Raw genomic sequence first — 17,688 nt, 5'->3', positions numbered from 1 at the left:
AGACAAGGCCTTAAATCCTAACTAGTCCAGTGGAGATGCTTAGTGGCCAACAGGTCAGACTCTGGCTGTACTGGGTACAGCTTCTGGGTGAAAGTATGAAAACAACTTTATATAAATAAATAAAGATATGTATAATGTATATATTAATTTACATGTATACACGTATTGATGCAAAAGACTTAATCCAAAAATGACCCTCAAATAGCCTTGTTAGTGATATAAAGATAATAACAATATTTAGAACTACTTTAATAATTTCCAACAATGTACAATTGCTTAAGATGTATTTGTTATTTATATAACAGCTTAAAGTTATGCATAATTAAGGGCATGGCTGCTTTGAGTGACAGGTGGCTGCCGTCAGGTGGCGTTTTTCACAAACCAGGTTTCATTCAGTCTGACACAGCTCAGCTCTGTTCCACTCAGAGTTAGGAGGAGTCAGACACTGCCAAGATGGTGACTGATAAAACTTTACACACCCAGGGATGACTTCACGGAGGCTACTTCCATGTGTAATACAGTCTGTGTGAATCAAACTGTAAACTGTAACTGATATTTTGTTCATCCTCAAAAAGCTTCAGTTGTTTTTAAAGAAAACAAAATAATAAAGAATTTATTGATTTAAAAAAAAAAAATACAATAAATCTACTCAATAATGAAACCAGAAATATTATAGAGGCTGCATTCAAATCAACATATGTCTGTAGTCAAATTCATTCATGTGGTGTTGTCACATCGCTGACTGCCATTATAAAAGTCTTGTATTACACATTTATAAGACCAACGTTATTGTGTAATGTAGCAGCTTTTGTTTTCTTTCTCTGACCTTTGAGTCCTGAGCTGGTCTCTGACAGCCTCTCTACCAGATCAGGCCTGTTCATGTCCATGAAAACCTCTTTGGTCACCTCCATCGGCTGCTGGTTCTCCACCATCACATCCACCAGTTCCCCTGCACTCTCTGCCCAGTACAGTCGTCTCAATGAGATGCGTGGAAGCCCCTTCTGGAAGTACGTGAACTGCAGCAAATACTTGAATTTCTCAAACTCCTCTTGACTGAAATCCTTCAGTGATTTCCAAAGAACATGTTTCACAGCTGCCTGAAAAAAAAAATCAAAGGATATGTTATGCAAATGTGTCATTTATTAACTGGGATAGGTAAAGAATTATTTCCTTGGGTTTTTATCAATGTCAGTGTTTTAGACAAGTGGATGAGATTCATATTTTTTACAAGATCCTCAAGACAATGATACACTTGGTAATATCTGTTGGAGTATTTGTGTTTTCTCGACAAACACAAAGTATTGTCTGTGTATACATCTTTTAGCAACATCAATGCATGTGATGACTCCCTTCATCCTTTCATCACTTTAAACTGATTCATACGACCTTATATAACACAATAAAGACCTGCATCTATTGAAAAAGCTGAGATGTGTTTGACTCACTCTCTTCATCACTGCAGGTCGATGTTCATCCACAGACGGTTTCTCTGAGGAGAAAAGACATTTAAAATGACTCAGATTGTTTTAATCTAGTTCAACAAAGAGAGTGTATTCAAATCATAAAAACCTTCACATACTAAAGCATTCAAACAAAACATTAAACTCATAAAATGTATAAAATTGAGTGTGAATGTTGAATCTGTCATCATCAGTAATTGCTTATCCTCGGGTGGTGGGGGGCTGGAGCCAATGCCCATCATCACGCTCACATTCACAGTCGCCAATGAACCTAACCTGCATGTCTTTAGACTTTGGGAGTAAGCCGGAGAACCCGGTGAAAACCCTCAGTGACGCAGAGAAAACACGCAAACTCATGAAGGGTCCTAGCTGGGTTTGAACCCAGAACTCTCTTGCTGTGAGGCGACGGTGTTAATTATTGATCTGTGCCGGCAGTTTTTTATATTTCACTTAGGTAAGAACAGAAGCAAGCAGCACAAGCAGATTTGTTTTCCTCTGTTACCTTTGAGTCCTGAGCTGGGCTCTGACAGCCTCTGCATCAGATCAATCCTGTTCATTTTCCTTACAGCCTCCCTGGTTAAGTCAATAGACCGTTGACCAAAGTTCTCCAACATCTGATCGACTAATCCTTCCCTTTCTCTGGTGAGTCTTATTGATGACATGGTGAATGGAAGTTCCTTCCATTTGGCAGTCTCCTCCAGGATCCACTCGAATTTCTCGAGGTCTTTGTCACTCAAATCATTCAGAGTTTCCAAAAGCAGCTGTTTAACAGCTGACATTGTTGCTACCTGAAATAACCAGTACAACCATAAGACATATATTTAATTCACAAGGACAATTATTAATGTCTCTTTGCATCTTATCAGTGTTGATGTAGACGTTTCTGCTGGATTACAAAAGCTAATGATCTATTTGGTGATTGATGTTGTATTATTTAACGTTTACTTTTTTTATTGATTAGTATTGACAGTCCACAACTCCAAAGACGATTCCCCGTCATTCCTTCAACTTAAAACTGGTTAATTGTTTTTCTTTTAATTCACTGGGTGCAACTCTTTTCACAAACACTGAAATAAGTCTTTAAAATAAAAACATTGAAATGAATCATAGACTCAAAGAAAACATTTCCATCATGTCATGTTCTATATTTAGTTTGATGCATTGAACAATGGTTCAATAAATAGATATTTCTGATAAAAACTTTCCAAAGTTCACTTCACTGAGGCTCCAGCAGCAACCAGCTACCACCAGGCCAGGCTCCAGCAGCAGCCAGCTACCACCAGGCCAGGCTCCAGCAGTAGCCAGCTACCAACAGGCCAGGCTCCAGCAGCAGCCAGTTTCCACAGCCAGTTCCACCCGGCCAGGCTCCAGCAGCAGCCAGCTACCACCAGGCCAGGCTCCAGCAGCAGCCAGCTACCACCAGGCCAGGCTCCAGCAGCAGCCAGCTACCACCAGGCCGGGGCTCCAGCAGCAGCCAGTTTCCACAGCCAGTTACTACCAGGCCAGGCTCCAGCAACAGCCAGACCCCACCAGACAAGGGTTAGGCCAGGTTTCAACAGAAAATGGGACCAAAGCAGCAGAAAAACACTGAGGAGGAGTATGTATCGCTCACGCAGGTAAATGACCTACTGAATCAGCAGAAAGACATGTTCAATGCTCTATTACAACAACAACAAGATATATTCAAAAGCTTTGTCAAAGTCATTATGGACTCAACAAACTCCAGGGTGGATGCAATAACAAAAGAAGTGCAGGATCTGAAGTCAAGCATACAATACACACAGAAAGATGTTGATGAACTGAAAATCACTCAAGCTAAACAGTCTGATCACTGCAACACAATTCAAATGGACATCATGAAGTTATGTGAGAGTTTGCAGGTCATCCTGGACAAGCATGAGTACCTCGAGGGTCAATCAAGGCGGAATAACATTGTGATTGATGGAATACCTGAAACTCCAGGTGAATCCTGGGCAGACTCAGAGGAAAAAGTGAAGGACATGCTGAAGCAGAAGTTGCAGCTACAGAGGGAGATTGAGGTGGAACGTGCACACCGCACAGGTAAACCTGAAGCTACCAGAGAAAGACCAAGACCTATAGTTGTTAAGTTCCTGCGTTTTAAGGACAAGGCTGCGGTCTTGCAAAGGGCCAAGAACCTCAAGGGCACTAAGATATTCATCAATGACGACTACACGGACGCTGTAAGACATAAAAGGAAAGAACTGATGCCAAAGATGAAAGCAGCACGTGAAAGAGGAGATATCGCCTATCTTAGACATGACAGGCTAATCATCCATCCTCGCACCAGCACTCCATGCTAAGCTGGGTATGAAAGTATGCTTACATAAAATACTCTTTAAGAGATGAATGACTAACACAATCATGTCACAACACAAACAACCAAAGAGAGGCTTAGGTATTGCACATATTAACATAAACAGTCTTAGAAACAAAATAAATGAGGTCACTGAAATGTTATTTGAACACAAATTGCACTTTCTTGCTATCTCAGAAACTCACCTGGACTCTTCCATTGAAGATACTGAGCTAGAGATTAAAGGCTTCAACATTTACAGAAATGATAGAAATAAATATGGTGGGGGAGTAGCTTTTTATGTTCAGGATCATGTGCCTGTGAAAATTTGTACTGATATGATGAAATACAATATCGAAATACTATGGTTACAAGCATATCTACCTCATCGAAAGCCTATACTACTAGGATGCTGCTACAGACCACCTAGCGCCAAGAATGAATATCTTGATACAATATGTGATATGTTAGATAATAATGCTGTTGTGGGTCAGGATATTTACTTCATGGGAGATTTTAACATTGACTGGTTTGCTCATAACTGCCCTTTGAAAAACAAGATGCAAACTGCCACAAATACATGTGGACTTACTCAAGTTATAAATAAACCTACGAGAATATGTGTAAAGCAGGATGGCACTAAAACATCAACGTGCATAGACCATATTTATACAAATTGTCCAGATCTGTGTAATGAGATATTGTCTGTGCCCATCGGCAGCAGTGATCACAACCTGGTCATAGTTGTAAGAAACATCAAAGTAAGTAATCCTGGACCCAAAATAATTCTTAAAAGGTCATATAAACGGTTCAATCAAGATGTATTTGTTAGTGATGTGAAAAAAATCTGTTGGTCTGAAGTCTTAGCAGCCAATAATCCTGAAATTGCTCTACTGAAGTTTAACAATTTATTTTTGCCTCTAGTGGAGAAACATGCACCACTAAAAAAGTTTACTGTCAGGAATGCCAAAACACCCTGGTTAGATAAAGAAATTAAAGATGCTATGAGAATGAGAAATCAAATGAAAAAAACTGCAAGCATAACAGGAAATATATGTGACTGGGACCTCTATAAGAAAATGAGAAACTCTGTTACCAAACTTAACAGAAAAAAAAAGAAAATTTACTTTGAAAATCGAGTTAAGGGGGTAGGTAATGATAATAAAAAACTATGGAATGTTTTAAATGATCTGACAGGTAGAAAAAACAAAACAAATCCATCCTTTATGGAGGCAAATGGCACGTTCATCACCAAGCCCAATGAAATTGCAAACTATTTAAATGATTATTTTATTAGCAAACTAGAAAAATTGAGAGAAAACATGTCTAATCTAAGTAATGATATATCTCACCTATTAATAAGAAATAAAATCATGAATGGAAAAAACTCCAAGTTTAAACTGGAGAATATAAGCATTAACAAGGTAAAGGATTTCGTAAAAAACTGCAAAGACAAACCACCGGGTGTTGATGGCCTTGACAGCAGGTTTCTCAAAATAGCTGTTGATGAGATAGCTCCTGCATTAGCCCATATAATTAATTTAAGTTTTATGTGTGGTACATGTCCACAAGCATGGAAGCAGGCAAAAATAATCTCACTGCCAAAAAATAAGAAAATGCCCTTTTCCGGCTCAAATAGCCGTCCTATAAGTTTATTACCAGTATTAGGAAAAATAATGGAATCCATTGTATTTGAACAAATTAATAAATATTTATCTGCTTATGACATTATCTGTAACTCTCAACACGCTTACAGAAGGGCTCACTCCACGGCAACGGCGCTGACTAGCATGTCCGATGATTGGCTTAGAGCAATTGAAAACAAAAATATGGTTGGTATTGTATTTCTGGATTTCTCAGCTGCTTTTGATGTAATTGATCATCACTTACTACTAACAAAACTGTCCTGCTATGGCTTTGAGCAAACTGCACTAAATTGGTTTTATAGCTATCTATCAAACAGGACACAAACAGTATTTTTTAATGGCAGCTACTCAGAAACCAAAACCATGACATGTGGAGTACCTCAAGGGAGCTGCCTTGGTCCTTTATTATTCAGTATTTTCACAAATGATTTACCGTATGTATTAGAGAAAGCTAACACAATTATGTATGCGGATGACGCAACCATTTATACATCAGCATCTACTAACAATGACTTAGAAATTATTATAGATAAGGAACTAGAAGGTGTGGCTGAATGGGTTAAAGTAAACAAGCTTTTCCTGAACATATCTAAAACTAACTGCATGATTGTAGGCTCAAATTATAATATTGATAGAAACCCTGTATTAAATATTAAAATTAATGATATCTCTATAGACCAGGTACATGAGACCAAATTGCTGGGAGTGACAGTTGATAACAAATTATCATGGAAAAAACACATTAATAATATGATTGCAAAGATGGGCAGAGCGATATCAATTCTAAGAAGACATGCAACTTTTATGAATCCAAAAATCTTGAAAACAGCAATACAATCGATAATATTATCACATCTCGACTATTGCCCAGCAGTTTGGTCGAATGCCACTGGAGACATGTTAAATAAACTACAATGTATACAGAATAGAGCTGCCCGCACAATACTAAAGTGTGACTACAGGACAAATATTATTTCTATGCACAAGGAACTTAATTGGTTATTGGTCAAAGACAGACTATTGTACTCACTGCTAATTGTTATTAGAAATATATCTGTCCTAAAAGCACCTTTTATTTTGTTTAAAAACCTTGCTTTTAGTGCAGAGAGTCATAAATATATCACCAGACATGCAGCTGTAGGAAACTTTACATTACCTAAAGCAAGATCTAACGCCATCAAGCGCACATTTCTGTTTAGAGGTATGAAAGAATGGAATTCACTGCCTAAAAATATCAAACTCACCACTAACATAAAGCAATTCAAAATATTAATAAAACAGTATTTATCAAAATAAGAAAACATGGTATATTTATATATATGTAGTATATTTCTATAGATATATGATATGTGTTATTATAATGTATATGCTGTAGAAAGAAGGTGTATATACAACATATGTATTGGTATGTGTTAGTAGATTTTGTAATGATGTATACATATATGTAGAAATGTGTGTAATATGGATTAATATGTGAATAATTGTAATAATTTGTTTTGTTTTATTTTTTATTTATTTATTTTTTTTTTTATTTTTATTTTTTTATTTTTTATGTTTTGTGTTTTTAACTGTATATTTGATACTGTTGGACCCCAGGAAGAATAGCTGTGGCTTTGCTGCAGCTAATGGGGATCTTAATAATAAACTAAACTAAACTAAACTAAACTGTTTAAGTAAAAAGTAAGAAGAAACATACATGCTGACATTTCCTCATCTCATCCTCAGTGGTAAAGATATCATATCATTATTGTTTGATGAATTTGTATTATCATTTAAAATGTTCAAGATAATAATAGTTTTTAATCAAAAATGAAAGGGGTGTTGTATGAAGACAGAGAAATGTTAAACTACTCACTCCCTGGATCAGTGCAGGTCGATGTTCATCGGAGTGTTTCTCTGAGGAGAAAAGTGGTCAGAAAAATTTGACCTAACATCTGAAAATGAACTCTCTTATCAGACGTTTTTTTAAATTATTTTTAAAATACACAAAACAACAATTAAACCACCTTAGTCTTTTTTGCCCCCCCTTTTTTTTAACAAACAATTATGTGTCTTCTTTTCTCTACATTATAATGTAAAGAGAAGAATGACATTACACAGCTTATAAAACATATAAAACAAGTTAATGACAAGTTTAGTGATTTAAATGTTTTGTCTTATTGTGTTACCTTTGGGTGGTGAGCTCCTGTCTGACAACCTCTGCACCAGATCAGTCCTCTTCATCTTCTTTAAAACCTTCTTGGTCGTCTCCACAGACTGTTGTCCTTCAGTCTGCACCAGTAAAAACACCATGTCCTGCATGTGCATTATCTCCAGCAGCATCAATGAACTGGATGAGATGCGTTCTGTGAGGTCAGTTTCTTGCGAGAGGATCAACTTGAAATTCTCGAGCTCATCTTCTCTCAAAGCAGCCAGTGTTTCCAAAAGCAGCTCTATGACAGACGCCATAGTGTCCACCTGGTAAATTTAAGGACACGTTTAGAGCAAAAAAGTATCATTTCTCAGCCTTACATCTTGTCTGATCAGAAGCCCAAACAATTAGTTATTTTAGCTTTAGTTTAAAGTCAGACATTTCTCACTTTCTGGATCAGTGCAGGCCAATGTTCATCCAAACTGTGTTTCTCTGAAGAGAAAGGGAATAAAAATGAATGATTTAACATCACTCTTTAGAATCTGACACTGTTGAGACTATAGAAAGTCTAATAAGAATTTATTTCAATGAATTGAATGAACACAGAATTTACTTTAAAATATCTAAAAACACAACCTGGTGAACACTGTCTCATTTGCTATTAAACTCTATTAAATATATTCTGAAATGTAAATAAAAACAACAACTACTTTGAGTAAACTATTTTCTTAGTTCAAGGAATAGTATTTGTTACTTTGTTTTATGTTTATCAGTGATTTAAGTGTCTTAGTTTTCATAGTGCACCTACCTCCCTCTGCAGTTTTCACAACAAAATCTTCAGCTGATGATCCTGCAGCTGCAATACATTTAATAACAATTGTTATTGTAATAATAAATGCAATATGTGCCATTGAGTCAGAGAAACCTGAAATGCATTTAAGATTCTTGTCAGGTGTGTGTACTGAAGGCAAGAGGAAACCATGGTTAAAAAGACCAGAGAGGGAATCAATGAGAAAACACTGAAATAATCGACTTCAATATTATGAAACCACGCATATTTATTAATTATGACATATTAATGTGACAGTTGTCTTCTTTATCTTACCTTCATGTCCTGAGCTGGTCTCTGGCAGCCTTTGGACCAGATCAGTCCTGTTCATGTTCATGAAAACCTCCTTCACCACCTCCACAGACTGCTGACAGCACTTGTCCACCATTACATCTACCAGTTGTCCTGCCCCTCTTAGATCCAGCTGTTCTGCCAGTGACATAAGAGGAAGGCTCCTCTGGAAGAACGTGAACTGCAGCAACCACTTGAATGTTTGAAACTCCACTGAACTCAAATCACTGAGTGTTTCTGAAAGCAGCTCTTTCACAGCCGCCATTGTTGCCACCTGGAAAATTACAAGTACATGTATATTGAGAAAACAATAATGTTTTTAGATGTGTTTTTCTGCATCACCTCAGCTACTGACACATTTGGTAATGATCCGTTTTTCAGGGATGATGATTCTCTATTCCTTCTACTTTTAATATCTCTAACTATAAATTGGATTTCCAGATTGTAACTCTTTAACTGTGTTCCCCAAAAACTGAGATAAGCTTTAACAAGGGTGTTGTGGATAAAGTCACCATAGAAACAGAAAGACTGTTTTAACTACATTGGCTTTATAATAACTTTATTGAGCAGAAATTGATCTCAGCTTTGCTTCTGTGGCAAACTCAATTTAAAATCATGATTTTGGTTTATTTTATCGTCTTTCAATTTCTATATGATTTTAAACCTGGATCTTATCCAATAAATGCTGTCCTGTGCATGATCAGTTAGATATAACATCACTCACTTTGTGGATCAGTGCAGACAGGTGTTCATCCAAAGAGTGTTTCTCTGATGAGAAAGAAAGGAGAGAAAAAAAGAAAGATTGACGTCTTTGTCAAAAAACACACACTACAAAGACGTCAACACAAAGTTACACTCAAACCTCAAAAATTGAATAATATATCAGACACTTTTCTCTCTCCTGAAATATTTTTTACATATTTAGTTATATTATAATATGATTATATATTGTATATTAATACATTTTTATCATATTAGTATGTTAATAGATATATATTAGATGATTTAAAATGTCTCTCTTCTCTACATTATTAATCTTATTGATTAAAAAGTAAAGAGAGGAATACATATACATACATATACTTATGATACAAATGTTAAGGAACACTTTTGTGATTTTTACATGTTTTTATCTTTATTGTCTTACTTTTGGGTCCTGAGCTGCTGTCTGACAACTTCTGCACCAAATCAATCCTGTTCATCTTCCTTAAAGCGTTCCTGGTCGTCTCCACAGACTGTTGGCCGTAGGTCAGTACCAGTGAAAACACCATGTCCTGCCTGTCTGCTGTCTGTGGCAGACTGCATGAGAAATCTGAGAAACGTCTGTCAAAGAGAATCTGACGCTGGAGGTCATCCTTGAACTCTTTAAGCTCCCGGTCAGTCAAATCTTTCAATGTTTCCAAAAGCAGCTCAATGACAGACGCCATCGCTTCCACCTGGTAAATACAAAGAAAACGTTCATGAGGCAAAAGTGCAATTTCACAGCTGGGATAATTACTTTTACTTTATCACATCTCATCAAAGTCTGTGTTTTTGAAATGTGGATGAGTTAAGAGAACATACATCACATCTCTACTGGAAATAATGCCACCGATTTGTCCAACAAACTGCTTGAATATGTAAACATTTCATAAATGACATCAAAGTGATATACTTTCAAGTATTTTATTAAATATTATTATCATAATTATTATTATTATTTTACTGCCTGGGTGTAACTCTTTTGAAGACAACAAAAACTGCAATAAAACTCTTGATTTTGAACTTCTGGTAAATAAAAAAGTTAAACAATTAAAAAATAAAAGTCACTTTTTCAAAAAACATCCAAGAAGAGCATATCTATATAAATATCTCTATATATATATATGTATTTCCATAGATATATATATTACCTATGTTAATGATATTATAGGTAAATAACATTGATGATTTATATCTCTAGTGTACATGATATGAATCATCAGTTCAGCTCTGTAAGAAAACTGAAGAAGAATGGTTTGTATCATCAAAGATAATGTTCAAGATGAAAAAACATTCTGAACTTCATCGACTGAATAAAAGCTCTGGCGTGTAAAGTCACAGTGATGTGACATTACTCACTCTTTGGATCAGCGGAGGCTGCTGTTTCTCTGAGGAGACAAGGAAAAGAAAAACACCTATTAGGAATTTATTAACATTAATATAAGCAAGGTTGTGACTGGAAGTATAAATCATGGTGGGTAAATTTAAAAGACCAGAACAAGGCCTTAAATCCTAACTAGTCTAGTGGAGACGCTCAGTGGGCAACAGGTCAGACTCTGGCTGTACTGGGCAGCTTCTAGGTGTGAATGTGATTTATACTGTACATATTTACATGATCATGATGCAAAAGATTTCATCCCACAATGACACTCAAATAGCCTGTTTAAAAATATTTAGAACTACTTTAAGATTTTCGTTCAATTGATTTAGATGTATTTGTAATGGAAACATACACAAATATAAAAGAACAGAACTATTTTTTTTTTTACCCCAAGCTTACATATTTAATATCTACATAATACAATCCATAGTTTCACACATCCCTGTCTTCTCTGCCTTACCTTTGGTTCCTGGGCAGATGTCTGATAATCTCTGCTCCAGATCAGTCCTCTTCATCTTCTTTAAAACCCTTTTGGTCAACTCCACACACTCTGCACTGTTCGTCTCCACCAGCAGCTCCACTATGTCTGCCTTGTTGGCTGCTTTCAGTCGACTTCTTGAGATGGATGGGAAATCTTTCTCATATTCAATGAGTGACTTGAATTCCTGAAGCTCCTCTGAACTCAAATCATTCAAAGTTTCAGTCAGCACCTTTTTCGTCGTCATTGTTTCTACCTGGAAAATAAAAGGAACATTGTGAATCAATTTGTATCTTTTCTGAATGTATGGGATTAGAACACTGACATAAATCGCGCACTCGTAATGAGATCCAGGCGCAAATCAAACATCCGCAAGCGCATATTGTTTTTTCGAGCACTGTCAAATCACTCACAAGCTCTTTTTATCTGCATCTCTGGTCCCTAGACCAATATTGTAGCCTGCGAGGAGAAAAACACGCTTTGCATACGCAGAGTCCGCTCATGACACTTTCACCTGCTCGCGCGCGTAAAGTCTTCTCCATAGACTGTATATAAATAATGGATGTAGGGACCGTGACATCACCCATTGGTTTGTGGACTGCCCATTGGAAGCCTCGAGTTCAGCGTTACACTCGTCAGCGTCTTGCGTTACCATCTTGTTTCCGATACGGGGAGCAGACCATATTTGGTCTGTGGAGGAGCGAGAGGGATCTGATCACTGACTACACGCCTCTCTACACCTCAACCTGACTGATTCATGTTAGCATTAACTGGAGCATTAAATGGGATGTTAGTTTTGGCTAGCATAAAAACAAAACAAAATGTATGTCACTTACCTAAGAAAAATGAAAAGCGACTCCTTGGAGTGTCTGTTAGTCCAACCAAACACTGAACAAGACATTTTTAATGAACAAAACGTTCAAATAAACTGTCATTAAGTGAAAATACAGTAAAAGGTTCAAAGTTATGAGACCAAACCGGTAAACGTCCTTTTTTATATCTATATAACGTATATAACTTTGACACGTTTCCACGGATTCGCATTGTTCTGCTTCTCTCCTGATGACAGCTCACCTGTTAGTGACCTGTCAATCAAAGGTAGCCACGGCCCAAATCATAAGATTCTTTATCTTCTATTTTCCTCTAATTGGGGCCATTTTTTTAACTATTAACATCAAATTGTCTTGAAGAAGATTTTTCACTAGCGATCAAGACCATAGTGTTGTCCTAAAAAAAATTCTGAGGTAATAAATTAATTGCATTGAAATAAATGGACAGAAATGTTTTTTCAGCCACACTCAGCACCCCCTGCTGGAATTTTCAGTACAATGCAGCTTAAGGCACTTCCTGGTTTGCCTTCCTGCTCGCACCTGGAGGTTGCCGCCGCCTGGTCTGCTCGCAAAACTTTCTTCTGCTCGTAGTACATTGCTCTGTGTGACATTTTGCAAACATTCAAGCCAAGACAATGTAATTAATATAGCACCAAATCTCAATACATGTTATTCAGGCATTCAGGGCTGTGTGGTTTGTCCAGTTTGTCCTAGTGGTGCTGCCTTACCGTGTTGTCTAATCGGCGAAGTCGCTCAACCAATCATATTTGGTACAATGGTGATTGGCATGCCCCCCCCCCACACCCGCCCCCTTACCGACAAAAAACGCCCACTAAAAACACAAACTGCACGAGAACAAAACAGTTTTGTGAGCGAGCAGAGAAAAGTTTTGCGAGCGTTTTTTCTCCTTGCAGGCTACAATATTGCTCTAGGGAGCAGAGATGCAGGATAGTGATTTGCGGATGTTTGATTTGCGCCTGTGCAGGTCTCAGTACGCGTGAGCGATTTATGTCAGCGTTCTAATCTCATACGAATGATTAATTGCTACATTTAGAATTGCCTGCAGGTGAAGAGACAAGCAAAAATTTTCACCAGGCAATAAAAATCTAGACGTGGTATCTATTTATAAAAGCAAGAATCGTGTGTGTATGGATGTGTGTCTAGGGCATATCTCGCTGACCGTTAGTCAGACTGACCTAAGATTTCGTATGTGGCTTGCGCATGGCACGAAGGTGTGCATCCTCGCTTTTGACATTTTTTAAATTCATTTTTCAAAATATCATTATTTACGTAGGACGTGTTGCGGCATTGCACTGTTTCTGATCGGACGCCTTTTAGGGGAGCTCCACCCCATTGTGTGATAGGCCTACACCTGGTCAGTAACACAATTCACTCTGGATTTCCACCCTGACTCATCTCATCTGTAAGTCTATTTAGCCTACCTATCTTTCAGAGTTTTAAAGTGCGCTACAAGGTTCGATTTTCCAATAATATTCAAATAGTTTCCAGCGAATATCAATGTTCAATGTGTATGTGCTGGATGGTGTGCGTACTTTATGAAAAGTAAGTGTTTTATGGAGTTGCAGACGTTGTAGTGGTCTGCATGTAATGTGCAAATTATTCTATTTGCGATTAGCATGCTTCTTATGTTGCATTACTATGTCATTCAGGGATGACATTCATGTTGCTTAGCGTAATGCCCATAATTATTTGATATTAGATACTTCTATGCAGTATAGTATATTAGCTAATTGGTTCATGTTAATGTACTTTTAGAGCAGCATACTGCGTAATGTGCTATCTCACGATTAGCATGTTAAGGAATACATACTTCCTAAGGGGCACTTCACTAGTGTTTGAAAATACAAAATTATTTTTTGTCGATCTGATCTACCTTTAATTTTTCAACCACTGAAATATAGGATATATAAGTTTGTCCACAACTCTCAATTTTATCGTTAACATATTTAAATACACTGATATGTTTGTATTGTTTTCAATTCAATGTGGAACAACTAGAATTCACAAATCACAGCATTCTGTTTTTATCAAGCTTTCCACAGCAAACAACTATTTTAGAATCAGGGTTGTGGATATAATGTTTCAGCTGAGTATTTATTTGAGAAGTTTGCAAACATTTCACATTTTATTTTGATTCTCATTTGTATTCACCATTTGTCTCAAAAACAGTGATTTTATGACAGAAACTACATTTAATATCTGCTCTTCATCACATAAATGAGGATTTTGCTTACTGTATCTATGACGTTCTCGTACTTCCTTTTTTCTTCCACTTTGAAGTCAGCAATTAGGAATGGCTCATGCATCTCAAGGATTCTGTACAAGATGTTTTCGACAGCTGAACCTTTACTTTGGCAAGAATATAAGAGCAGCCTCATCTTTTCCTGAGAGGTAGGCAGAGCACTGATTTTCTCATATTCTTCATCACTGAGGACACGTCTGTCAAGAAGATCGTCCAAAATGAGTTGAATGTTGCTCACTCTCTGGATCAGCTGGACTCTATGTCTTAAAAAGAAATCGTCTGAGGAAAGAGGGAAAAATTACACCACAATAAGCAGTCAGATTAGGCAATAATATGCAGCTAACTTCATACATTTATTAGGAGGATTTATTATAAAATTTCTACTTTCTATACTTTAAAATGTAGATGACCGAGTGATTAAAAACACAATAATTAATAAAATAAATAAATTAATATCAAAAACACACAATTCATGACTTGGATTTCATAAGAAAATGACTTAATTATCTGTAACAGTGATCTTTCCAGTACAGTTTGCATTCATTGATTTTTTTAAACTGAATATAGGTCCAGGATTTATAATTTGGGATTTATACTACATGGGAAAGAATAAGTTATACAGTCATGAAATGGCAAATTCTCCAAATGTCAGTATTTTATGATGACATTGATGACATGAAAATACACTCATTGGCTGTCTTGTCAAGAGTGAGATGAGAAGCTCAATACCACTCTCATGCTGAATACAAAGCCAGTTGACCCGCCTGATTCTCTCCTGATGACGGCTCACCTGTTAGTGACCTGTCAATCAAAGGTAGCCACGCCCCAAATCATACGATTCTTTATCTTCTATTTTCTTCTAAATGGGGCCATAATTAGAACTATTGACATCAAATTGTCTTGAAAAATATTTTTTACTAGTGTTTGACACTATAGTGTTGTCCTGAAATTTTTTTCTGAGGTAACAAATCAAGTGAGAAGTTTTCAAATTTTGCACTGAAATGAATGGGCAGATTTTTTTAGCAGCCAAACTTAGCACCCCTTACTGGAATTTTCGGTAAAATGCAGGCCCTTCCTGGTCTAGCTTCAACAATATATCTCTTAATAACTGCAATAAGAAAAATAATAGAAGAGTCTCACAAAGATACTAACTTAACAAACAAAAAGGATCTATACTTTTCATATTTAGTTGTCTTTGAGCTTTGAGCTTTGAGATCTCCAGCATCTTTATTAGACACTGAGACATATGTGCCAGCATTGCACACGGTGCACTCCGGTGCAAATGTTTGCAGTTCATCTTCGGCATTTCCCGTGCAATGCTGCTCAGCTGTTCGATCTGCCCTCTGTCTGCTCTGCTCTCTGTCTCTCTCTGTGTGTGTGTGCGCGGCGCTGACCCGCCCATAAGGCAGCTTCTTGGTAATTACGTCTCGCAAAATTGTGTGCAACGCGCCGGTCAATTTACGTGCACGTGTACTGGTCCTATGAAAAACAGTGAACACCGGACATTTTCGTGAATTTATAAAACCCGGCCGGACGCCCCGGACAGGACCTAAAAAGTGGACATGTCCGGGCAAAAGAGGACGATTGGTCACCCTAACCTGTGCACTCACCTGCTGTGGTATCAAAAGGTCTTGCTCCAGCTGAGGGTCTTGCAGCTGGAACAAAATATAGTGAATATTAAAATACCATAACAATGGATTGGTCTTTGCCAAGTGTTTATGCATTCTGTTTCATTCTTACAAGAAACAAAGTGGTTTCTGCCACAGTAAGTTATTCAGTGAACATCCTTGAATAACGTGTGAGTGAGCAGTTGAAGAAGTTTTGATGTACAAATCAAATTTTATCCAAACATCAGATTGGCTTCAGTGAGCAACATAGCACCATTTCCGCTGTGATAAAGGTCGTGAATGACAGAAGCATTATCTGTGTGATCAGTTACCACCACGCCCCCTGAGGAGAATATAACATAGGAATATAATGTCAGCCATAAGAAATACTACCGAGTAGTTCTGCATCCTCGTTGCAATCTATCTCTCTCAGTATCTCCACAGCCACTTGAACAGCTCCGGCTTCGGTAAAAGTTGAAACCAGCTCCTCTGCGACTTCCAACCTGCTTCTCCCCTCCACCGAGGAGCGTCTGACCCGCGGCTCTTCTTCTCGGTCCAGTAGCGTGAAGCAGAAATCCTCAAAGTTTCTCTTCGACAGGTTCTCCAATGTTTCAGCCAAAGTCCTTATAGTTTTCGAGGCCATTTCTCACGAACAGATCCCGGTCTGCTGTGTCGTTTTTCCTGATAAGCATAACAGGAAGACGCCAAGAGTCGACTTCTCCTCCGGGTAACTGCTGCCGCGTTTGAAAAAAAAAAAAATGTGGTGCGTTCAAATGCTGTCGGACTTGTTACAAAATAGCCTGTCAGTAAATACAGCAATAAATAGTGTGATTAAATATAAACGCACTAGGGATGCAACTGACAATTATGTTTCATTTTCAATTAATCTTACAATCATGTTCTCGATAAATCGTTTAGTCCAGGTCTATTAAATGTTTTTAAACAGTAAAATAGCATTTACGAGGTCAATGTCTTCGACTAGCTTTCTTTGTCCAACTGACTTTCCCAAGGTTACAGATTTGTATTTTTACTGTCACATTTCTGAGAAGCTAGAATTAGGAAATATTTGGGCTTTTTGCTTGAACTTTAAAGATAAGTTGATTAATAAAGATAGTTGCCGATTCATCTTCTGTCATCGTCTACTTTAATATAAATTAAATATATTTTATTGCATTGCAAGTGTTTGCTTGATTTGGTATTGGTCTTTTATTTCCCACCTTTGGATTTTCTCATGGTTGGATTATGAGATGAAATTAACACATTAAAAGTAAAATGCCTCCCACCCCACAATCATATTTGTTTGAACTAATTTTTTTTAACCAACAGATGATGCTACTGATTCAAACTGGTGAAGTTAAACTTGGATACACAGATATTCTACAAAGTATCCTAGCACATGGTAGTGTTGAGAAATGCATTGAGGAAACCTTTAAAATGAAATGATCTGACTATACATACAAGTATACAAGTTATAATTGTAGTATAATAGTAATAGTAATTACAATACATCAAGAAATTTGCCGTTACAGAGTCTCTGTGTTCAATCTACACGTCCCTGACATCACATTAGGCTGGTCAGTTCATGGAGGTGGGACCCCTTTTCTGTCCCTGAAACCCAGTTTTATAGCCTAATAATGTTTACTGAGAATGTCGGTAGAACTCTCCAGAAGGTGCGTCCCTCTCGAACCGTTGATTCGTCAGTTTTAATCAACATCAG

The 17,688-nt window shown here is 37.2% G+C and overlaps 1 protein-coding gene across 4 annotated transcripts in view; it reads right to left on the bottom strand.

Moving 5' to 3' along the window:
• LOC131976321 (uncharacterized) overlaps nt 1-16,708 on the bottom strand; it is a 55,677-nt gene extending 38,969 nt beyond the window's left edge. For all 4 annotated transcript variants that reach the window (XR_009394787.1, XM_059339294.1, XM_059339295.1 and 1 more), the window contains exons 1-15: nt 16,365-16,708; nt 15,975-16,019; nt 14,357-14,643; nt 11,254-11,527; nt 10,772-10,800; nt 9,819-10,107; nt 9,396-9,439; nt 8,657-8,945; nt 8,360-8,407; nt 8,000-8,043; nt 7,589-7,877; nt 7,276-7,316; nt 1,963-2,248; nt 1,446-1,489; nt 827-1,097 (exon numbers count right to left, since the gene is read on the bottom strand). Coding sequence is in view for 3 of the 4 variants with exons in the window: in XM_059339294.1 (XP_059195277.1) it covers nt 827-1,097; nt 1,446-1,489; nt 1,963-2,248; nt 7,276-7,316; nt 7,589-7,877; nt 8,000-8,043; nt 8,360-8,407; nt 8,657-8,945; nt 9,396-9,439; nt 9,819-10,107; nt 10,772-10,800; nt 11,254-11,527; nt 14,357-14,643; nt 15,975-16,019; nt 16,365-16,614 (2,530 nt within the window). In the remaining variant the exon portion in view is untranslated. The remainder of the gene's footprint in view (nt 1-826; nt 1,098-1,445; nt 1,490-1,962; nt 2,249-7,275; nt 7,317-7,588; nt 7,878-7,999; nt 8,044-8,359; nt 8,408-8,656; nt 8,946-9,395; nt 9,440-9,818; nt 10,108-10,771; nt 10,801-11,253; nt 11,528-14,356; nt 14,644-15,974; nt 16,020-16,364) is intronic.
• Between the last annotated feature and the right edge of the window lie 980 nt (nt 16,709-17,688).

Source organism: Centropristis striata, chromosome 8, assembly GCF_030273125.1.
Source record: "Centropristis striata isolate RG_2023a ecotype Rhode Island chromosome 8, C.striata_1.0, whole genome shotgun sequence".
Classification (NCBI taxonomy): domain Eukaryota; kingdom Metazoa; phylum Chordata; class Actinopteri; order Perciformes; family Serranidae; genus Centropristis; species Centropristis striata.
The sequence above is the reverse complement of the archived record's forward strand: the minus strand, read 5'-3'. Positions and strand labels throughout refer to the sequence as shown.